Genomic DNA, 25,562 nt, shown 5'->3' with positions numbered 1-25,562 from the left:
ATGTCTGACAAGCTCATAGCTGATTTCACTGTGGACAGTCCAAGTATTACAGTTGAAGTGACACTGATCAAGAATGCAATTACCGTTGGGAACGCAGTAGGCACCATGTCTGGCATACCGTAAGTACTCAATGAAATTTAGCTAATATTGTATTCCATATATAGCCATCTATTCTTGGACCTTGCAATCTTTTTGCTTTCACACATTTTTTAGCATTTGCTTTAGCAGTTAGTTTTCCTCATCTTTATTTAAATATGTATCAGTGTTTTGAGTGAATCTAGTAATATAATCAAAGACACAATTATGGGTTTTGCAGGCTAAGATGAATTATGTTTCCCTGACAGTTAATTTGCTTTGATTCCTTCTCATTGATTACCTGCTAGCAATGAGTTTGACTTCTTTTTACCTCGTGTCACCCTTTCTGTTGTTTCTTATTCATTTCAGATGAAATCCACACATCAAATGTGCTTGAATAAAGCTAATAAGGCCACTGTAGTCTTTGAAGGACTCAACTGTATAGGGGAGGTGTTGGATGTGACACTATAGGGAAGCAAGGAGAAAGTTTGGTTTTATCGAGGATCTTTTTTGATCTAAGGAGATAATTCACAGTGAGAATGGATGACTCCCTGGAAAACTGAATGCCAGAGAGCCTTTTGTTCTCATCCTCACTGACTTCCATTATTTTCACCACCACTTCTGGGGACAGCTCTCGGACTGGCCTCCACGGCATTTGCTAGGGCAGAATTTCACCCAGTGATGGCCTTAGCCACCTGCAGCATCTTGGGTCTTTGTTAAATCTGCAGCTAGCTGCCCCTCATTCAAGGACCACTGACTCTGGACCCTGTGGATAGGCCCTTAGAGAAAACATGGTTAAAAAAACCCTTGTGAAATAGTGATGAGTTCTATATTCTGGAAACATATCTTTAATACTAGAATGTATTTAAAATATGATACATGAAAGATTACTTTTTGTGAAATGTAGCACACGTATAAAATTTGTGTAATTTAACTATTTTTCTTATAGAATATTCATATAATATGAACATATATGTCCACCACTTAAATGGAAAAATAACATTTACAGTCATCTAGAATCCTCCTGTAAGACTCTCAGTCTAATCATCCTCCCTCTTGCCAAGAAATAACCACTATCCTGAATTTTGTATTTAACATTTTCTTAGCTATTCCTTATATTGGGTTGAATCCTATGAAATTCCCAGCGTTTCACTCTTTTTGACATATAAAAGTACTGTTTTCATGTATTTCAACATAATAGTCTTACTACCTCTACATATATTCCTTTCTTCCACTTCATAAATGGAATCTATGGAAAACCCGCAGCTAACATTGTACTTAATGGACTGCATACTTTCCTTTTGGATCAGGAACAAAAAAAGGGTGTCCACTCATTCTATATCTATTCAACTTGCGGGGGAGGTTGTAGACAGGGCAATTATGCAAAAAAGGAAGAATAAGAAGAGGAAGAAGAAGAAGTAAAAGGCACCAACTTGGAAAGGAAGAAATAAAACTCCCTCTATTTGCAGATGACATAGAGAAAATCCTAAAGAATCTGCTAAAATCCTATTTGGACTAATATACACTCTCAGCAAGGTTGCAGGATACAAGATCAGTGTGCAAAAGCCAACTGAATTTTATATACTTGAAATAAACAATCCAAAAATTGAAACTAAGAGGAACGATTCACTTTGCAAAAGCATCAAGAAGAATACAATGAAATGCTTAGGGATAAATATAATAAAAGAAGTGTAAGACACATTTTTAAAAGTGCAAAATATTGTAGAAATAAATTTGAGAAGATCTAAATAATTAGAAAAAATACACAATATTCATGAATTGGAATGCTGCAAAAGGTCTCTTTAAAGCCCTGAAAAGCAAAGATGTCACTTTGAAGATTAAGGCATGCCTGTCCCAGACCATGGTGTTTTCAATTGCCTCATGTGCATGGGAAAGCTGGATAATGAATGATGAAGACCAAAGAATTGACGCCTTTGAGTTATGGTGTTAGTGGAGAATATACCGTGGACCGCAAAAAAATGAACAAATCTGTCTTGGAAAAAGTACAACCAGAATGCTCCTTGGAAGCAAGGATAGCAAGATTATGTCTCATCTATTTTGGACATGTTATCAGGTGGTATCAGTCCCTGGAGAAGGATGTCATGCTTGGTAAAGTGGAGGGTCAGCAAAAACGAGGATGACCCTCAACAAGATGAATTGACACAGTGGCTGCAACAATGAGTTCAAGCATAACAACGACTGTGAGGATGGTGCAGGACCATGCAGTGTTTAGTTCTGTAATTCATATGGTCACTATGAGTCGGAACTGACTTGATGGCACCTAACAACAACAACATGAAATACAGATGGCCTCTAGAGTGGGGACCCAGGATAGGGACTCCTTTTGTCTAGATCTAAGTGTATTACTGCCTCCAAATTATAAGATTAAATTTTAATGCTACCTAAAAGATTCTTTAAAAAGTGTTTTTTTTTAATTAAAAAAAAACCTAGTGGCATAGTGGTTAAGTGCTATGGCTGCTAACCAAAAGGTCGGCAGTTTGAATCCACCAGGTGCTCCTTGGAAACTCTACGTGGCCAAGAAATAATAGGTACCCAAATTAGAAAGAAAAACATAAAGCTATTTATATTTGCAGGTGACATGAGAGATGATGTAGAGAAAATCTTAATCCGCTAAGACACTATTTGGACTAATAAATGCAAGGTTGTAAGATACAAGATCAATATACCAAAATCAATTTTATTTCTATATACTTGCAATGAATAATCTAAAAATGAAATTAAGCAAAAAATTCCATTTAGAAAAGCATCAAAAATTAAAGAATAAACTACTTAGGAATAAGTTTTAGAAAAGAAGTTTAAGACATGTATTGAAAAGTAAAAGCCATTGTTGACATAACTTTAAGATCTAAATAATTAGAAAAAATACATCATGTTCATGAGTTGGAAAAATTAGCATTTTTAAGATGGCAATATTCTCCAAACTGATCTACTGATTACACAATCCCTATAAGAATTCCCCCCACGTGTCTGTCAGTTTGTCGTACTGTGGGGGATTGTGTGTTGCTGTGATGCTGGAAGCTATGCCACTGGTATTCAGATACCAGCAGGGTCACCCATAGAGGACAGGTTTCAGCTGAGCTTCCAGACTAAGAAAGACTAGGAAGAAGAACCCAGCAGTCTACTCCTGAAAAGCATTAGCCAGTGAAAACCTTATGAATAGCAGCAGAACATTGTCTGATATAGTGCTGGAACATGAGCCTCCCAGGTTTGAAAGCACTCAAAAGATGACTGGGGAAGAGCTGCCTCCTCAAAGTAGAGTCGATCTTAATGATGTGGATGGAGTAAAACTTTCAGAACCTTCATTTGCTGATGTGGTACAATGCAAAATGAGAAGAAACAGCTGTAAACCTCCATTAATAATCGGAACCTGGAATGTACAAAGTATGAATCTAGGAAAATTGGAAATTGTCAAAAATGAAATGAAACACATAAACATCGATATTCTAGGCATTAGTGAGCTGAAATAGACTGGCATTGGCCATTTTCAATCGGACAATCATATGGTCTACTATGCTGGGAAAGACAACTCGAAGAGCATAGTGTTGCATTCATCGTCAAAAAGAACGTTTCAAGATCTATCCTGAAGTACAACGCTGTCAGTGATAGGATAATATTCATATGCCTACAAGGAATACCAGTTAATACAACTATTATTCAAATTTATACACCAACCACTAGGGCCAAAGATGAAGAAATAGAAGATTTTTATCAGCTGCTACAGTCTGAAATCGATCAAACATGCAATCAAGATGCATTGATAATTACTGGCAATTGGAATGAGAAAGTTGGAAACAAAGAAGAAGGATCAGTAGTTGGAAAATATGGCCTTGGTGATAGAAACAATGCCGGAGATCGAATGATAGAATTTTGCAAGACCAACGACTTCTTCATTGCAAATACCATCTTTCACCAACATAAACGGCGACTATACACATGGACTTCGCCAAATGGAACACACAGAAATCAAATTGACAACATCTGTGGAAAGAGATGATGGAAAAGAGCAATATCGTCAGTCAGAACAAGGCCAGGGGCCGACTGTGGAACAGACCATCAATAACTCATATGCAAGTTCAAGCTGAAACTGAAGAAAATCAGAGCAAGTCCATGAGAGCCAAAATATGACCTTGAGTGTATCCCACCTGAATTTAGAGACCATCTCAAGAATAGGTTTCACACGTTGAACACTAGTGACTGAAGACCAGATGAGTTGTGGAATGACATCGAGGACAGCATCCATGAAGAAAGCAAGAGGTCACTGAAAAGACAGGAAAGAAAGAAAAGACCAAGGTGGATGTCAGAGGAGACTCTGAAACTTGCTCTTGAGCATCGAGCAGCAAAAGCAAAAGGAAGAATTGATGAAGTAAAAGACCTGAACAGAAGATTTCAAAGGCTTCTCGAGAAGACAAAGTAAAGTATTATAATGACATGTGCAAAGAGCTGGAAGTAGAAAACCAAAAGGGAAGAACATGCTGGGTGTTTCTCAAGCTGAAAGAACTGAAGAAAAAAATTCAAGCCTCAAGTTGCAATAGTGAAGGATTCCATGGGGAAAATATTAAAAGACGCAGGAAGCATCAAAAGAAGATGGAAAGAATACACAGAGTCATTATACCAAAAAGAATTAGTTGATATTCAACCATTTGAAGAGGTGGCATATGATTAGGAACCGATGGTACTGAAGGAAGAAGTCCAGGCTGCTCTGAAGGCATCGGCGAAAAACAAAGCTTCAGGAATTGACGGAATATCAATTGAAATGTTTCAGCAAACAGATGCAGTGCTGGAGGTGCTCACTCATCTATGCCAGGAAATATGGAAGACAGCTTCCTGGCCAACTGACTGGAAGAGATCCATATTTATGCCTAGTCCCAAGAAAAGTGATTGAACTGAATGTGGAAATTATAGAACAATATCATTAATATCACATGCAAGCAAAATTTTGCTGAAGATCATTCAAAAACGGCTGCAGCAATATATCGACAGGAAACTGCTAGAAATTCAGACCGGTTTCAGAAGAGGACGTGGAACCAGGGATATCATTGCTGATGTCAGGTGGATCCTGGCTGAAAGCAGAGAATACCAGAAGGATGTTTCCCTTTGTTTTATTGACTATGCAAAGGCATTCAACTATGTGGATCATAAACTATGGATAACGCTGTGAAGAGTGGGAATTCCAGAATACTTAATGGTGCTCACAAGGAACCTTTACATAGATCAAGAGGCAGTTGTTCAGACAGAACAAGGGGATACAGATTGGTTTAAAGTCAGGAAAGTTGTGCCTCAGGGTTGTATTCTTTCACCATACCTATTTAATCTGTATGTTGAGCAAATAATCCGAGAAGCTGGACTATATAAAGAAGAACAGGGCATCAGGATTGGAGGAAGACTCATTAACAACCTGCGTTATGCAAATGACACAACCTTGCTTGCTGAAAGTGAAGAGGACTTGAAGCACTTACTAATGAAGATCAAAGACCACAGCCTTCAGTATGGATTACACCACAACAGAAAGGAAACAAAAATCCTCACAACTGGACCAATGAGCAACATCATGATAAATGGAGAAAAGATTGAAGTTGCCAAGGATTTCATTTTACTTGGATCCACAATCAGCACCCATGGAAGCAGCAGTCAAGAAATCAAAAGATGCATTGCATTGGACAAATCTGCTGCAACGGACCTCTTCAAAATGTTGAAGACCAAAGATGTCACCTTGAAGACTAAGGTGTGACTGAACCAAGTCATGGTATTTTCAATCACATCATATGCATGGGAAAGCTGGATAATGAATAAGGAAGACCAAAGAAGAGTTGACGCCTTTGAATTGTGGCATTGATGAAGAATATTGAATATACCATGCACTGCCAAAAGAAGGTACAAATCTGTCTTGAAAGAAGTGCGGCCAGTGTGCTCCTTAGAGGCAAGGATGGCGAGACTGCATTTTGTATACTTTGGACTTGATGTCAGGAGGGATTAGTTTCTGGAGGGCATCATGCTTGGCAGAGTACAGGATCAGTGGAAAAGAGGAAGACCCTCAATGAGGTGGATTGACACAGTGGCTGCAACAATGCACTCAAGCATAACAATGATTGTAAGGATGGCGCAGGACAGGGCAGTGTTTCGTTCTGTTGTGCATAGGGTCGATATGAGTCAGGACTGACTCGACGGCACCTAACAACAATAACAACATAAGAATTCCAGATTATTTATTTACACAAATTGACAAACTGATTCTAAAATTCGTATGGAATTACTAGGGACATAGGATAACCAAAGCAATCTTGAAAAAGAAGGACAAAGTAGGAGAACTCACACTTCTTGATTTCAAACTTACTACAAAGCAACAGTAATCAAGATAATGTGCTACTAGTGCAAGAATAGACATATAGATCAATAGATTAGAATTGAAAGTTTAGAAATTAACCCATATATATACAATCTATATATATATATACACACACATGTACGTAGAACTCATCTCAACAAAGGTGCCAAGATCATCCAATGGGGAAAGAATAGTCTTTTTGATAAATGGTGCTAGGACAAATGGATAAAACCACATGCAAAATGATAAAATAGGATGATTACCTCAAATGAGATTTAAAAAAAAAACTCAAAGTGAATCAAGGGCCTGAATGTAAGAACTAAAACTGTGAAATGCTTAGAAAACACACGGACAAATCTTGACCTTGGATTTGGCAAAAGATTCTTAAATGTAGACCAAAAGCACATGCAACCAAGGTATGAGGTCCCCCTGTCTCTCTGCTTGCTTCTCTGTTTTATATCCCAAAAGAAACATGCTCAAGACACAATCCAATCCGTAGATTTGAGTTCTGCCTCGTCAACGCAACTGCCGCCCATCCTGCCTCGTTAACATCATAGAGGCAGGATTTACAACACATAAGAAAATCACATCAGATGTCAAAACTGTGGACAATCATATAATACCGGGAATCATGGCCCATCTAAATTGATACACACATTTTTGGGGGGACACAATTGAATCCATGACAGTTGTTAAAAAATTAGAATCTATTCAGAGGAAACTTTCTGCTCAGATAGTGGTATTTGAAATTACCAATGAGAAGTTTTAAATCCATATTGTGACCCAGAAATTAGCTATGAATTGTGTATATTACGTGCAAACATTGTAATGGGATAGATTTAGGAAATACTATTGGAATCATTATTCCCTTTTCTTGAGCACGCAGAATATGACCCAGCTGGACCTGGACACACAAGAACTCACAAGGGCACATCAACTGGGCCCTGAGTTAAAAAGACAATAGTTAAGACAACGTTGGAAAATATCTTTTAGGGATCCTTTCACATAAACCAATCAAACAGAACACAAAAGACTTTCCACTCTTTTTTTTTCTATTAGCATTTAGTGAATAGAAAATTGGTTGGACCAATGAAGACCCTCTGACTGTCATTACTGAAACCTGTACCAATGATTGTAGATCACATTTTCTAGCTAATTCCTGAAAAGAAGAAGCTTTTCCAATGGTTTTGACCATTTGTAATGTTAATATATACTGATGACTCTGTAATGTTCCTTGGACTCTGGCAGACATAGCTTTAGGAGCATGCTTCCCCGTTTTCCCATTCTTCCCTATTCTGTAATATTTCCTTGGACTCAGATAGACATGAGTCTAGCAACATCCTTGTTTGTTTTCCCTTCTTTCCTATTCTGCAATATTTCCTTGGATCTGGGTAGACATGAGCTCTGGCAGCATGCTTGTCCACTTCCCGCTCTTGCCTTTTTGAATATATGCTGAATAAAACTTTCATTTTGCTTTATTAAACTTTGTGATGTTTTTACCCTACAACAGGTTATATATGGTTTTATTGCAGAAAAAAAAATAAACACTTTTACTTTTATCATACACCTTTTTTAAAGCACTGTATAGATTCTTAATGTAAACATAGTATCATGTTTCATGTATATTACATCCTGTATAGGTACAGATTTAAAAGTAATATAAATTGTAATATAAATATAATTTAATATATATTTTATGTTGAAATATAAATTTAAAAATGAATTGCAAAATGTGCAACAGTCGCAAATATTGAGTTTGCTGTGAGTACCACTGCAATGCCTTTTGGAACATGAAGAGAATACACAACAATACTGAGAAAAGAAACTTCATAAAAACTAAACATTAATGCTATCTGAGGAGAAGGATTTGATAAATTAGCTAATTTGTGTTTTTCTGATTAAGTACTTCCTCCATTCAAATTCAACCTGCTTTCTGGAGCTTAATCTCTCACTGATGTCATCAGCATCACAACCCATAGAGCTTCATGGCATTTAGATGTACTCACCTTTGTCTCAATGATTTAGGCCAAAAATGATGAAATATTCTTGCTGGGGCCCTGCATGGTATTGTAAATCTCAAGAGTGGAAGTTCAAGGTTATGAGTCATACAAGATTATAAGTGTTGGAAGTGCTCAAGGCTCATGTATTCTTTAATAAATCTATTTTTTGAATCTTTATGAAATATACAGAGCTTCTAGAGTGGGGCCAGGGTAGGGATTCCTTTTGCTTAAATCTAAATTTATTGTTGTTGTTGCTGGGTGCCACTGAGTTGATTCCAACTCATAGCGACCCTATGCACAACAGAACGAAGCACTGCCCGGTTCTGAGCCATCCTTATAATCGTTGTTATGCTTGAGCTCATTGTTGCAGCCACTGAGTCAATCCACCTCATTGAGGGTCTTCTTCATTTCCTCTGACTGTGTACTCTGCCAAGCATGATGTCCTTCTCCAGGGACTGATCCCTTCTGACAACATTTCCAAAGTATATAAGACACAGTCTCGCCATCCTTGCCTCTAAGGAGCATTTTGGCTGTTCTTCTAAGACAGATTTATTCATTCTTTTGGCAGTCCATGGTGTATTCAATATTCTTTGCCAACGCAATTCAAAGGCATGAATTCTTTTTTGGTCTTCCTTCTTCACTGCCCAGCTTTCACATGCATATGATGCGATTGAAAATACTATGGCTTGGGTCAGGCACACCTTAGTCTTCAAGGTGACATCTTTGCTCTTCAACACTTTAAAGAGGTCCTTTGCAGCAGATTTGTCCAATGCAACGCGTCTTTTGATTTCTTGACTGCTGCTTCCATGGGTGTTGATTGTGGATCCAAGTAAAATGAAATCCTTGACAACTTCAATCTTTTCTCTGCTTATCATGATATTGCTCATTGGTCCAGTTGTGAGGATTTTTGTTTCCTTTCTGTTGAGGTGTAATCCATACTGAAGGCTGTGGTCTTTGATCTTCATTAGTAAGTGCTTCAAGTCCTCTTCACTTTCAGCAAGCAAGGTTGTGTCATCTGCATAATGCAGGTTGTTAAAGACTCTTCCTCCAATCCTGATGTCCCATTCTTCTTCATATAGTCCAGCTTCTCGGATTATTTGCTCAGCATACAGATTGAGTAGGTATGGTGAAAGAATACAACCCTGATGCACACCTTTCCTGACTTTAAGCCGATCAGTATCCCCTTGTTCTGTTTGAACAACTGACTCTTGATCTATGTAAGGGTTCCGCATGAGCACAATTAAGCGTTCTGGGATTCCCATTCTTTGCAATGTTATCCATAATATGTTATGATACACACATATTATTAATGATATTGTTCTATAATTTCCACATTTGGTTGAATCACCTTTCTTGGGAATAGGCATAAATATGGATCTCTTCCAGTCAGTTGGCCAGGAAGCTGTCTTCCATATTTCTTGGCATAGACGAGCGAGCACCTCCAGCACTGCATCTGTTTGTTGAAACATCTCAATTGATATTCCATCAATTCCTGGAGCCTTGTTTTTCGCCAATGCTTTCAGAGCAGCTTGGACTTCTTCCTTCAATACCATCAGTTCCTGATCATATGCCACCTCTTGAAATGGTTGAATATCGACTAATTCTTTTTGGTATAATCACTCTATGTATCCCTTCCATCTTGTTTTGATGCTTACTGTGTCATTTAATATTTTCCCCATAGAATCCTTCACTATTGGAGCTTGAGGCTTGAATTTTTTCTTCGGTTCTTTCAGCTTGAGAAACCCCAAGTGTGTTCTTCCCTTTTGGTTTTCCATCTCCGGGTCTTTGCACATGTCATTATAAGACTTTACTTTTTACCCATCACTAGCTTAAGACAAAAACATTACTATCACCATAGATTCCACTGGAACAGGCATCTAATCACATTACCCTCCCCATTCCCAGTGACAACTGTTACCAGGAATTCTGTATTTATATATATATTTTGATGTTTTTCTATTAGGTTATATTCTATGAAATTTCTATCATTTGATTTTTTTTTTTTTTTGCTTTACAATCTGTCATTTTCAAAGTATTCAATAGACTATATCACTGCTGTATGAATCCCTAGATGACTTATGAAAAAACGTGCCTCTTTTTTTTTTAGGGAACATATTAAAAGTTTAATTGTAACGGATAAATTTGGGGTCTTGATTGTTTTTCTCACCATTGTGCTTCTCAAGTTCAATCCTATTGTTGGGTGTAGCACTAATTCATTTATTTTCAATGCTGTATACTTTTATATTAAGCATGGAAAATTAAAGAAAAAAAGCCTCTTCTCTGATGTCACTGAGACTGTTTTGAGATAGTTTTTTGCTATTGTGAATGAAATTGTTTCAGTATTTTTGTACACGTCCCTGGTGCAAATTAGCAAGAGTTTTATATTTGGGATGATGTTTTTGGGTATTGAGGAGGGTCTCTTCACCTCCCTGTAGTTTCAAAGAGTTTTCCTAAGTGATTGAATCAATTAAAATTCCCATTAGAAGTCTCTGCTGTTTTGCATCTTCACCAAAATATTTTCATTTTTTGTGACTATTTAGTGGGTATAAACTACTGTTGTTGTTGTTAGGTGCCGTTGAGTTCATTCCGACTCATAGTGACCCTATTCACAACAGAACGAAACACTGCCCAGTCCTGCGCCATCCTCAAAATCGCTGTTATGCTCGAGCCCATTGTCGCAGCCACTGTGTCAATACACCTCGTTGAGGGTCTTCCTCTTTTCCACTGACCCTGTACTTTGCCAAGCATGATGTCCTTCTCCAGAGCATGATCCCTTCTGACAACATGTCCAAAGTATGTAAGATGCAGTCTCGCCATCCTTGCCTCTAAGGAGCATTCTGGTTGTACTTCTTCCAAGACAGATTTATTCGTTCTTCTGGCAGTCCATGGTATATTCAATATTCTTCGTCGATGCCACAATTCAAAGCCATCAATTCTTCTTCGGTCTTCCTTATTCATTGTCCAGCTTTCACATGCATATCATGTGATTGAAAATACTATGGCTTGGGTCAGGCACACCTTACTCTTCAAGGTGACATCTTTGCTCTTCAACACTTTAAAGAGGTCCTTTGCAGCAGATTTGCCCAGTGCAATTCGTCTTTTGATTTCTTGACTGCTGCTTCCATGGCTGTTGATTGTGGATCCAAGTAAAACGAAATCCTTGGCAACTTCAATCTTTTCTCTGTTTATCATGATGTTACTAATTGGTCCAGTTGTGAGGATTTTTGTTTTCTTTCTGTTGAAGTGCAATCCATACTGAAGGCTGTGGTCTTTGATCTTCATTAGTAAGTGCTTCAAGTCCTCTTCACTTTCAGCAAGCAAGGTTGTGTCATCTGCATAACGCAGGTTGTTAATGAGTCTTCCTCCAATCCTGATGCCCGATTCTGACTGGAAGAGATCTACGTTTATACCTATTCCCAAGAAAGATGATCCAACAAATGTGGAAATTATTGAACAATATCATTAGTATCACACAAAAGCAAAATTTTGCTGAAGATCATTCAAAAATGGTTGCAGTAGTATATGCACAGGGAACTGCCAGAAATTCAGGCCAGTTTCAGAAGAGGACGTGGAACCAGGGATATCATTGCTGATGTCGGATGGACCCTGGCTAAAAGCAGAGAATACCAGAAGGATGTTTACCTGTGTTTTATTGACTATGCAAAGGCATTCGACTGTGTGGATCATAACAAATTATGGATAACATTGCATAGAATGGGAATTCCGGAACACTTAATAGTGGAGGAATCTTTCCATAGATCAAGAGGCAGTTGTTTGAACAGAACAAGGGGATACTGGTTTAAAGTCAGGAAAGGTGTGCACCAGGGTTGTATTCTTTCACCATAACTATTCAAAAAACTATTGTTACATAATTTTAATATATATTACGAGATTGAGAGCTCTTTCACATGCTAATATTTATTATGAGATTGAGAGCTCTTTTGGGAAGTATATGTTTATGGTATTTCTAGTGAGCTCTTTGTTTTTATTAAATAATGGATCCATTTTCTGTAACACCACTTCATACATTAACTCTCCATTTATATGTTGATCTTTTTGAGAGGGCTCTATTTTCAAACCAAGAGACCTGTTTTATCTATCCCCGTATCAGAATTGCTGGTCTTAATTATGGTAGCATACCAGTCAGAAAAAAATAAGTTTGCTGTCTTAAGGAACACACCCCAAATAACTGTTAGTTTACAACCACCAAGTTACACTGTATGACAGTGACTGGTTATCTGATCATCTGTAATCTACTTCAACATTATTGATAACGAAATGTGCTAAACTCAACCCACTGTGGAAAAGAAACGTATATTGCAGCTACTACTTTGACATTGGGAAAAGTTGGTAGTAAAACTTTAAAAAAGGGAATAAAATATCTGTTACATGTTCAGTCCATATTGATTCCTCAAAGTATTTTAGAAAATGCTGAATATAATGTGTAGAAACCAGATAAAACTTCAATGAGCAATATATACAGAAATAGTTGTTAGTATTTGCATTTTTAGGATACATTTGATATATTATCACTTGTATTTCTATTAGGAATTCATATCACTACATAAATACACTATATTTTTTAGCTTAAATGTGGTGTCAGTCTTCCCAATGTTGTAGTTAGCATAGCGATTACTTTCAATGTATATAATGGAACAAGACTAGCATCAGTTACAAATGGAGGTGTGTCCATGTGTGTGAGGTACTTGAGATGGATGTGAAAAGAAGGAGGTGGAGGGAACAGGAAGTGATGCATACCAGCGCATCGTCCTGGCCTCTCAGAATGAAGGAGTCAGCCAAAGTGATGCTCTTGCTCCTTTTAGACTTGCTCCATAAGGATTTGCAAGCAAGTTTGACTAATGAGGAGCTTTGGATATTGAACCCTCAAGGGCCACAGAGACTACAAATAGTCTGCCTGTGACCACCCACTCAGCAGCTGGCCCAGGTCAGTAGGCAGCACACCTGGACCTCCTCCCAGGGGCCATCACTTTCCACAGGATCCTACCTGGTCCTTCCCCTGTCTTCTGTGCTCCCTCAATACAGAACTTCCATTTTTATCCTTCAACCTTCAAGGGAGAACTGAATGTCATTCCTTAGTGATGACACCCAGGTAATCTGGTATCCTCTAGTTTATCTTTTGAAAATAGGGAGAGGTGGTTGTCTATGAGCCTATTTGGGGCAGCAGTGAGTTAAGTACAGGTAGAAGAGGAGCCGAATGGAATCATCTGTGAGGTCCCTGCCTAACTGTTCATCATCTTCTTGACATAATTCCTTGTACTTTTGCACAAGTACTTCAGCAGCTCTCAGTCTCCCAATCACCTACTCTGACCCTGAAGTTGGAGAGATTTTTTTTTTTCATCCTCAAAAAACTGTCCTTGCTCAATTTTTATGAATGTTTTAGAATTCTCTAAAATATTCTCTTATTTATTTGGCAGGGGGCTGGGGCATATGGTCAGCTTCTCCAAATCTTTCAGTTCCTTGGCCTTGACACACTTTAGTAGGGGGGATCTTTGGTCTTGACCTGATTACAGTGATACGAGGACTCAGAAAGTAGACGGAGAACCAGGGAGACTGCACTAACTACATCCCAAGTGAACCAGTGTTCTCTTAAATATTTTAAATGTAGCACAGCACAGAGTAATAGGGCAAACACCCATGTATCAATGTTTCCAGAATTAAAAGATGCTGATATTTTGCCATTAAAGTTCTTCTTGTAAAGTAACAAAATAATGCGCATGAGTAAGACACATCCTTTATATTTCCTTTCATTTCTCTTCTTCCTTTCCTAAAAGACAACCATGGTCTTGAATTTCATTGGTCTCCGGTGCATTTTAAACTGTGTGTGTGTGTGTGTGTGTGTGTGTGTGTACCACAATAAAAATGCCCATCATCTAGAGAAAGGATAAATTGTGATGTAAACAAAGAATGGAATATCTTAAGGTAGCTGGAGTTAATGAACCAAAACAAAGTATACCAAGACTGATAAATCATTAAATGTATCATTTTAAGAAGCAATTACTGTATATAAAAGTATCAAAGCAAAACTAAAATATTATTTATGGATAGAATCATAATAGAGGTATTGGAAACACAGGAGATTAACACATGCAAATTCTGTGTTAGTTTTCCTGAAAGAGGGAAAAACATTGAGAATGTGAGAAATAAGGGAGTATTTCAAGTAAGTACACATTATTTTATTAAAAAAAAAAAAAGTGTGGCAACATATTTTTTAAAATAATATGTTATTGTGTTTTTGCTGAAGATTTACACGGTGGTTTAGGTTCCCATTCAATAATTTCTACAGAAATTATACAGTGACGTTGGTTTTAATTTGACGGTGGAGCGTGGTGAAAAAACAGGCATTTATTGGTTTTCTCCATACTACTCAGATCCTTGAAATGTTTCAGAATAAAAAGTGTAAATTTATATGTACGTCACTTTAAAACTTATTTAAATTTTTCCTTACTATAGATGTCATTTTAGACAAGGTACTTTTCTCTTTTGGGTTTTCATTATTTGTGTTGATACATCTAAAAAGGTGTACTTTATTCATTTTAATTTCTATACGTTTTATATCATTAGAAATGAACACTGATATCATTCATATGCAGTTGGATTCTTTCTTTCCCATGCTTTTTTACATGAGGAAGAGTCCCAGGAGAGTTTTAGCATATCTATTCCTCCCTAAAATTTGTAGTTATCTTGCTAGGGATGTTTTTTCTCTCTTTATACTTCTTTTATTTTGGTGCACCAATTACTCGCTTTTATAATGAACCATCAGGTTGTGCCCATGCAGAACAAAACACAACAGGAAATACTGAGAGGGTGTCATATGCTGAACATCTTGTTTGAGGGTTTTACCTGTTCATTTTTCATCCTTGTAAAATTCCTGTAAGGTTTTGTGATGGTTCCCACTATACAATGAGGTAATGGAAGATTCTCAAAGAGTTCTAGAAATATTCTTGTTGATAAAGCAAGTGCTAGAGACTGGATGAAAGTCGGGTCTGTCAGAGTCCAAATATTACACCAATTAATTGATGCTGTTAAGGTTGCTTGTTGTCCAGACCCCAAGCTTAAGGTCAGACTCTCCTGTCAAGCTGCCTGGATATTTGTGTTGAGGGGGCAGAGTTTGTTCACCTTGTACAATTAAGAGAAAAATGTAAGATTCCTAATGAGTTGTTCACCCTAGAAACAGGCACTTTCACGACTTTTTCTAGAGCATCCGTTCATTAGAAAAATGGGAAAATGCATCGAGATTGTAGTCAATCAACTCTTACCTGGTTTCAGGGATCCAGGTATTTTCAGAAGGCTCATTTTAACATCAGAAATGGAAGTGTACTAGAGTTTAACTTGGTACACAACCTCAGGATTCTCATAAGAGCCAGTGCCCATGTTTCCTACCCAAGGTTTGATGTGGCCCAGCCAGAAACAGAAGGAAAGAAGTGCCAAAATTCCACGACTGATTTTCAATATTTCTTTTCATAACACCTGCTGCTTATACTATGGAGACTATGAGTCAAAACATAAAAGGAAGAGGGGATGAACGAAGCTACGGAGCAGTGAGGGATTATTCCAATCCTCTGGCATAAAATGGAAGAGAGGACGAGAAGGACAGATCACAGTGGGCTATCTGAAAAGAGAGGAAGAAGACAATAAATTTAGAAGTAAAAACCTATTAATAAGAGATTAATTATTCCATATGAAATTTGAAATTCTGTGGTTTCTTTTTCCATTGATTTACATGTAAAAATGTGAGTGGCAGTTAAACAGAAAAGAGTGTATATGTGTTTATTTCATACATTGCTGCATTTGAGAAGGTAAGGAATTACTAAAAAATAAGTTCCGTTATTGTATTCAATTATTGTGATGGTCTTAAATAGTACTTCACACTCACCAGATGCCAGGCTCCTTGCTAAGCAACTTGTATTGATTAAATTTTTTAAGTCCTACAACTATATAAGTATTTAATGTGTCCTCTTATACTTTACTCAGTGTCTTTTTTCTCCTTTAAGGTGACTTGGCAATCATTCTTTTTCTACTACCATTGAGACCCTCTGTAAGAAGCCTAGATGGTTGTATTGATAGAGCATGTCTTTCTTATTCTCAATTCTGCTTGTTGTTCTTTTTGTTAGGTACTAGCGAGTCAGTTCTGACTCATAGTGACCCTATGTATAACAGAACAAAACACTGCCTGGTCCTGCACCATCCTCATGATCCTTGTTATGCTTAAGCCCATTGTTGCAGCCACTGTGTCAATCCATCTTGTTGACAGTGTTCCTAGTTTTTGCTGACTCTCTACATTACCAAGCATCATGTTCTTCTCCAGGGACTGGAGATAACATGTTCAATGGATCTGAGACAAATTCTCACATATCTTGCTTCTAAGGACCATTCTGGCTCTACTCCCTCTGAGACAGATTTGTTCGTTCTTCTGTAAGTCCATGGTATTGTAAATATTCTTTGCCGACACCATAATTCAAATGCATCAATTCTTCTTTAATCTTCCTTATTTTTTGTCCATCTTTCCCATGTGTATGAGACCATTGAAAATACCTTAGCATGAATCAGGTGCATTTTAATCCTCAAAGTGATATCTTTCATTTTTGACTTTAAACACCAGTGACTGAAGACCAGATGAGTTGTGGATGACATCAAAACGTCATACATTACAAAAGCACAGGGCCGTTAAAAAGATAGGAAAGAAATAAAAGATCAAAATGGATGTCAGAAGAGACTCTGAATCTTGCCCTTGAACACAGAGTAGCTAAAGCAAATGGAAGAAATGTTGAAGTAAAAGAGCTGAACAGAAGATTTCAAAGGTGAGCTTAAAGTATTATAATGAAATTATAAAGTATTATAAAAATTAAAGTATTATAATGAAATGTACAAAGACCTGGAAATACAAAACCAAAAGGGAAGAACATGCTTGGCATTTTTCAAGCTGAAAGGACTGAAGAAAGAATTCAAATCTTGAGTTGCAGTTCTGAAGAATTCTATGGGCAAAATATTGAACAATACAGGAAGCATCAAAAGAAGATGGAAGGAATACACAGAGTTACTACACCAAAAAAAAAAAAAAAAAAAAGATCTGTGTTCAGCCATTTCAGGAGGTATCATATGATGACAACCAGTTGTATTGAAGGAAGAAGTCCAGGCTGCATGGAAGTCATTGGTGAAAAACAAGTCTTCAGAAATTGATGGAATACCAATTGAGATATTTCAACTAACAGATTTAATGCTGAAAGTGGTCACTCGTCTATGCCAAGAAATTTGGAAGACAGCTACCTGGACAACTGACTGGAAGAGATCCATATTTGTGCCCATTGTGAAGAAAGGTGATTCAACGGAATACAGAAATCATTGAACAATTTCATTAATATCACAAGTAAGTAAAATTTTGCTGAAGATAATTCAGAAGAGGATGCAGAACAAAGGAGAGGATGTGATATGAGGGATATCATTGCAGATGTTAGATGGGTATTGGCTAAAAGCAGAGAATACCAGAAAGATGTTTACCTGTGTTTGATTTACTATGCAAAGACATTCAATTGTGTGTATCATAACAAATTATGGATAACATTGAGAAAGATTAAAATTCCAGAACAGTCAAGTGTGCTCATGCAGAGCCTGTACATAGGCTGAGAGGCAGTTGTTCAAACAGAACAAGGGGACACAGCATAGTTTAAAATCAGGAATAGTGTGTGTCAGAGTTGTATCTTTTCACCATGCTAATTCAGCATGTATGCTGAGGCAATAATCTTAGAGGCTGGACTTTATGAAGAAGAACAGGGTATCAGGACTGGAGGAAGATTCATTAACAACCTGCAATGTGCAGATGACACAGGTTTGCTTCCTGAAAATTAAAAGAGCTTGAAGCATTTGCAGATGAAGATCAAAGATTACAGCCTTCATCACCATGGATTACACTTAAATATAAAGAAAATGGAAATCTCACAACTCAGACATTAAGCAACATCATGATAAAGGGAGAAAATATTGAAGTTGCCAAGGATTTCATTTTACTGAGATCTACAATGAACGCCCACGGAAGCAGCAGGCAGGAAATCAGATGGCGTATTGCATTGGGCAAATCTGCTGCCAAAGACCTCTTTAAAGTGTTAAAAAGCAAAGAGATCAGAATTCTGCTTAGGACACACTAACAAATTGTTGCTTTTTTTTTCTCCAGTTTTTGAAAAGCACGTATTTTCTTTTTCCCCCCATTCCTCTGTTTTGGGGGAAAAAAAGATGTACTACATATCACCTTGGTGCCCTTATGATGCAGTGATTAAGAGCTCTGTTGCTAACTGAAAGGTTGGCAGTTCCAATCTGCCAGCTTCTCCACCGGGGGATGATGTGGCAGTCTGTTTTTGCAAAGATTTCAGCCTTGGAAACTCTATACAGCAGTGTAACTCTGTTCTGTAGGGATGCTATGAGTTGGAATCACCTCGTGGCAATGGGTATATATCATTTATGGGAATAAAGTTTCCATCTTCAAATAATTGGAAGAAAAGAGTCTCATTGCCATAATTGGATAACAGCATGAACTTTCATATAGCACACTCTATCTTGACCTCAGCTCCTGACTGTGGGTCTTGTTTTGATGCTGTCACTACCTACGTGGTCAAAGTTTAGGTGACTTTGAATACCACGGAAAGCAACTGGGTTTTAATTCAGCTGGAACTTTTCAAATGGCAAGTGACGGAATCTGTAGCAAATCCTAAAAATGGCTTGGAATTGCTAGAGCTCAGTAAGTGTTAGTAGTGGTAATGGCAGCAGTTTTTGACAATTTTGACATTTATTATTATCAATTCTGATGATACAACTATTAATTAGAACAATAACAACAAGGGATAAGAACCTAAATGATGGGACATTCCAATGGCAATAGAAAATTGAAAGGACAAATTTTGAGGAAAAAATGAAAATGAAGAAGCTTGATTGAGTCGAGGGCTTGAACTCCTCCCCAAGTCCCTCTGCAGAGCCTGGTGAGCCAGGTCCCCATCTCCTCATGAAGTGCACCACATCTTTTCCTCCCTGCAGATGAGTTGATTGTACATGAACCACAATGGATGACGTTCTAGAAGAGTGGACCTCAAAGTATAGTCCCAGGCCATCAGCAATAGCACTTGAGAATTTGTTAGAAAGAACTATTTTAGAGCCTTAGACCCCAAATTCTGAAGCCAATAGTCTGAGTGTGGGGGCTCAACAAGTCCTTCAACTGATTCTGACAAAAAGCAGTTTGAGAACCATTGTTCTAAAACACGGATGTAGAGTTTGTTTTTCTGCTAGTTCGAAGGCTTGGGAAAATTCCCAAGGAAAAAGCCATGTATTTTTTTCTCTTTTATTCCTATTACGTGGCACAATGTGGATAAAGAATAGATATTCTATAAACACATAAATACTACCTATGTGGTCAGAGAGTTGAAGACTTTTGAAGCAAGGAGCACTAGTGTCATAGTGTCTAAGAGTTTGGCTGCTTAACAAAAGATCAGCAGTTCAAATCTACCAGCTGCTCATTGGAAACCCTAGGAGGCAGTTCTACTTTGTCTTACAGGATTGCTATGAGTCTGATTTGACTCAAGGCACAGAACAACAACAAGAAAAAAAAATCAAGGAGGCTATTTGGGTCTTTATTCAGGTGGATATTTTGGGGGAGATATGGTGCAGTGGTATGGTAATGGATAAGAGAAAAAGCAGAAGGAGGGGGGAAGGGAGGATGGGAGAAAGACAGATGAAGGAATAGAAAGAGGGGGAGGGAGAAGGAGAGAGACAGAGAGTAGAAAGATTTGTAGTATTCACTTCATTTCACAATACAGATGCGAGAATTTCTTTGAAATAAGCAACCCTTTTAGATCTCTTTCCTATCACTTCCATCATCAGACTCATCAACAACGTGACATCAGAAAACCAAACTGGTGTAGCAGCATTCTCCCTCCTGGGGCTCTCAGAGGATTCAGAACTGCAGCCCTTCCTCTTCGGACTATTTCTGATCATGTACCTCGTCACTGTTTTGGGGAACCTGCTCATCATCCTGGCCATCAGCTCAGACTCCCACCTCCACACCCCCATGTACTTTTTCCTCTCCAACCTGTCCTTCACTGACATCTGTTTCAGCAGCACCACGGTCCCCAAGATGCTGGTGAACATCCAGACACAGAGCAAATCCATCAGTTACACAGGCTGCCTCACCCAGGTTTGCTTCCTCATGATATTTGCAGGCATGGAAAATTTTCTCCTTGCGGCAATGGCCTATGACCGCTATGTGGCCATCTGCCAACCACTGAGGTACACAGTCATCATGAACTCTCACCTCTGTGGCCTGCTGATTCTCCTCTCCTTGTTCATTAGTTTGGTGGATGCCCTGCTCCACAGTCTGATGATACTAAGGCTGTCCTTCTGCACAGACAGGGAAATCCCTCACTTCTCCTGTGATCTTGCTCAGGTCATCAAACTTGCCTGCTCCAATACTCTTGTCAATAACATCCTGGTATATTTACTAACTAGTATACTGGGTGGTGTTCCTCTCCTTGGGATTATTTGCTCTTATATTAAAATTATTTCTTCCGTTCTGAGAATACCATCAGCTGGTGGAATGTATAAAGCTTTCTCCACCTGTGGGTCTCACCTGTCAGTGGTTTTCTTATTCTATGGGACTGCTTTTGGGGTGTACATTAGTTCTGCAGTTACTCATTCTTCCAAGAAGACAGCAGTAGCCTCAGTGATGTACACTGTGGTCCCTCCAATGATGAACCCGTTTATCTACAGCCTGAGGAACAGGGACATGAAGGGAGCCTTGAAGAAACTCCTGTGGAGAACATTTTCTTTTTCATGATTGTGTTATCTGCTTTAGGTTTGGGCTTCTAGAATGAGTCATAGTGAAAGAATACTGGGTGAATCAGAATGTTAGAACCTTCTAGTAACAAGTTTTTGTTTTTTACATTTTGATAATAAAAATAATTTTATCTTTATATTTATTCTTATGCATTTTTACCTATGTATGTATTTACTTACACATGCTTCTGCCTTGTGACAATTTTTACCTTGTTAGCAAGACATGTTAAAGCATTTATTTTTTTATGTTTAATTTGGTCAATATGTATGTAACAAAACATTTGCCATGTCAACATTTTTTGCTTGTACTATTCAGGGACATTAATTACATTCTTCATGTTGTTCAACTGCCATTACTACCCATTTTCAAATTTTTGCATCACTGTTAGCTTAGTATCCCCTACACAATGAGTCTTCCTTTCTTTTTTCTTCCTCACCACCCCTGACAACCACTAATAGAGTTTGGTCTCTATATACTTGCCTATTCTAGGTATTTCATACAATTGGGATCATAAAGTATTTATTCTTTTCTAACTGACATTTCACTTGGCATAAGGTTTTCAAGGTTCATCTATGCTGTAGCATGTGTCAGGGCTTTATTTATCTTTATGTCCAGCAGTATTCCATTGTATGGATGATATTTTGTTTATCCATTCATCTGTTGGTGGGCATTTAGCCTGTTTCCACCTTATGGTTATTGTGAATAATGCTGCAAGGAACATTGTGTACAAGTATCTGTGTTCCTGCTTTCAATTCTTTTGCTACAATTATTATATACCATAATGACTAACAGCAGTGCAAAATAGGTATGGAAACTGATTTTGCTTTTCTCTAGCTTTGTGATATTTGATTGATTGCATACTAGGACAGGTTTTTCTGACGGTCTCCAGTTGGCTGTATCACTTGCATGCATTATATCCCAGAAAGCTGACTATGACTTCTTCTTCTTTTTTTTTTTTTAAATAATGAGGTGACTTTTCCAGTGAGTCACTCAGAAGACATCCTTTCACAACTTATAAGCCTGAACTGGGACATACAGACCTCTTCTTTATTCTCTGATGAGGGGAATGGAATTATTATGAGTTGATTTTACATATCGTCTAAAACAGTTGTTCTCCATCCTTAATGTGTATGAGAACTGGAGAACTTGTTAATACACAGGTTCTTGTGTCCTTCCTCTGCAATTTCGGCACCCTGGTGCCATAGTGGATAAGCATTTGACAAATCCGGCAGCTGCTCCTTGTAAACCCTATGGGGGCAGTTCTATCCTGTCCTATAGGGTCGCTATGAGTAGGAATTGCATCAACAGCAATGGGTTTGGTTTGGGTTTTGGTTAGTGTGAGGTGGGCCCATGAATGTGCACTTCTAACAAGCTCATATGTGATGCCTGTGTGCATAGTCCAAGTATTACACTTTGTGTGACACCGATCTAAAATGTAATTACTGTTGGAAACTCAATAGGCACAATATCTGGCACACAGTAAGTACTCATTGAAATTTAGCTAGTATCATTGTATTCCATATCTAGTCCCCTATCCTTGGTCCTTTCAATTCTTCTGCTTTCACACATTTTTTAACATTTTTTTTAACACTTAGCTTTGCTTACCTTAATTTAAATATATATCAGCATTTCAGGTGAACCTAGTAATATAAACAAAGACATAATTATTGGGTTTGCAGGCTAAGGTGAATTATATTTTCCTGACAGTTGATTTGCTTTGATTCCTTCTCATTGATTACTTGCTAGCAACGACTTTCATTTTTTCATTTATTTCTTGTGTTACCATTTTGATTGCTTCTTTTTCATTTCGGATAAAATCCACACATCAAATGTGTTTTAATAAAGCTAATAGAATCACTGCAGTCTTAGAAGGACTCTGCCATGTCGGGGAGGTGTTGTATGTGGTGCTATAGGCAACCAAGTAGAAAGTTTCCTTTTACTGGGGATCACTTTTAAACTAAGGAGATTATTCCTGGCGAGAATGGATGACTCCTTGGAGAATTTAGTGCCCAGAGAGCCTTCTGTTCTGGTCATAACTGAGTTCCATTGATTTCAGCACCACTTCTGGGGACAGTTCCCAGACTAGCACCAAAGGCCTTTGCTAGGGCAGTGGTTCACCCAATGATGGTCTTAAATCTCCTGCAGCATTTTGGGCCTTAGTTAAAGCTGCAGCTTCCTGGACCTCATTCAAGGACCAAAGATTTTGGACCCTGCGGATTGATCCCTAGGGAAAGTATGTTTAACAAGACCCTTGTGAAATAGTGATGAGCTCTATGTTCTGGATCCATAGTTGTAATACTAGAATATATTTAGAATCTGGTGTATGAAAGACTTTTTTCAATTTTATTTGTGAAATATGTCATACGTAGAAAGTGTGTGTAACGTACCTGTAGTTCTTGTAGAATCTTCATATAATAAAAGCACATAACCATCACCTAAATTGAAAAGTAGATAATTATGGTCATCTTAGAATCCCCCTGTGAGGCCCTCCCTATCTCCCAGAAGTAAGTACTATCCTGAATTTTGTATTTATCTTTTTTTTTTTTTTTGCTGTTCCTTATTTTGAGATGAAGCCTATGAAATTGCCGGCATTTCAATTTTTGATCTACTGAACTTCCAATTCCATGCATTTCAACAAAATAGTTTTACCACTTCTACATACATCCCTTTCCTCCATCTCATAAATGACATCTATGAAACACTCACAGCTAACATTGCACTTAATGGGCTGGGTGCCTCCCTCCAGGATCAGGGAAAAAAAAAAAAGAATGTCCATTCTTTCTACTTCTACCTGTGGTGGCAGTTCTAGCTAGGGGAATTATGCAAAAAATAAAAAAATAAATAATTAATAGGTACCCAAATTGAAAAGGAAAAAGTAAAGCTATCTGTATTTGCAGATGTTATGAGAGACAATGTAGTGAAAATCCTAAAGAGTCTACTAAATCACTATTTGGACTAATAAACACACTCAGCAGAGTTGCAGAATACAAGATCAACATGCATAAATCAACTGTATTTCTACATACTTGCAATTAATAAACCAAAAATATAATTAAGAAAAGAATTCCATTTACAAAAGCATCAAAAAGAATACAATACTTAGGAATAAATGTAAACAAAGAAGTATAAGACGTATATTGAAAAGTACAAAACATTGTTTAAATAAACTTAAGAAGATCTAAATAATTAGAAAAAATACACCATGTACATGAATTGTTAAAAAAAATTTTTTTTGAATTGTTAAGATGGCAATATTTTCCAAGCTGATCTACAGATTAAACACAGTCCCTATCAGAATTCCAGATTTTTTTTTATATAAATTGATGAACTGATTCTAAAGTTCATATGGAATTGCAAGGACACAGAATAGCCAAAACAATCTTGAAAAGGAAGAACAAAGTAGGAAAACTCACACTTGTTGATTTCAAACTTACTACAAAGCAATAGTAATCAAGATAGTGTGGTGCTGGTGCAAAGACAGACATATAAGTAGATTAGAACTGAGAGCCTTGAAAGATATATATATACATATATAAAACTCATCTCAACAAAGGTGCCAAGATCACCCAATGGGGCAAGACTAGTCTTTCTGACAAATGGTACTAGGACAAATGGATAGCCACAAGCAAAAGTATAAAGTAGAACTCTTACCTCAAATGAGATTTAAAAAAAAAAAAAACTCGAAGTGAATCAAAGACCTAAATGAAAGCACCAAAAGTGTAAAACATTTAGAAAACATAGGGGCAAATCTTGACCTTGGGTTTGGCAAAGGATTCTTAGATATGGTACCAAAAGATGCAAAAAATAAAAAATAGATAAATTGAGTTTGAAAACATTATGCTTCAAAGGGTACCATGAAAGAAATAAAAAGACAATCCATAGAATTAGTGAAAATATTTGCAAACCACATATATTACATTTTTAATCAAACATGAAAAGACAACCAACTAAAAAAAAAAAGGACTTGAATTGATGTTTCTTCAAAGAAGAAATGCATAAGAAAAAATACTCAACATCACTAATCTTCAGGAAAATGCAAAGCAAAACTTCAGTGAGATACCACCTCACATCCACTAGGATAAAAAAAAATAGCACCTATTAAAAAAATTTTTTTAATAAAAGAAAAAAAAAACAAACGTTGGCAAAGATGTGGAGAAATTGGAACTTTTACACATTGTTGAAGGGAATGTGAAATGGTACAGCCATTTTGGAAAATATTCTGGTAGTTCCTCAAATAATTAAACATAGTTGCCATATGACCCAGTAATCTCATCCTAGGAATATATAAAAAAAAAGAAAACATAAGTCAACT

General features: G+C 37.4%; 1 protein-coding gene across 1 annotated transcript; it reads left to right on the top strand.

The window, feature by feature from the left end:
* LOC126071069 (olfactory receptor 7G3-like) lies at positions 1–21,250 on the top strand. Its single transcript, XM_049875367.1, has 2 exons — positions 1–119; positions 20,299–21,250. The coding sequence occupies exons 1-2, from the start codon at positions 1–3 to the stop codon at positions 21,248–21,250; spliced, it is 1,071 nt and encodes a 356-aa protein (XP_049731324.1).
* Positions 21,251–25,562: the final 4,312 nt, after the last annotated feature.

The sequence above is a fragment of the Elephas maximus genome, chromosome 3 (assembly GCF_024166365.1).
Source record: "Elephas maximus indicus isolate mEleMax1 chromosome 3, mEleMax1 primary haplotype, whole genome shotgun sequence".
Taxonomy (NCBI): Eukaryota; Metazoa; Chordata; class Mammalia; order Proboscidea; family Elephantidae; genus Elephas; species Elephas maximus.
This window is presented reverse-complemented; position numbering and strand designations above follow the sequence as displayed.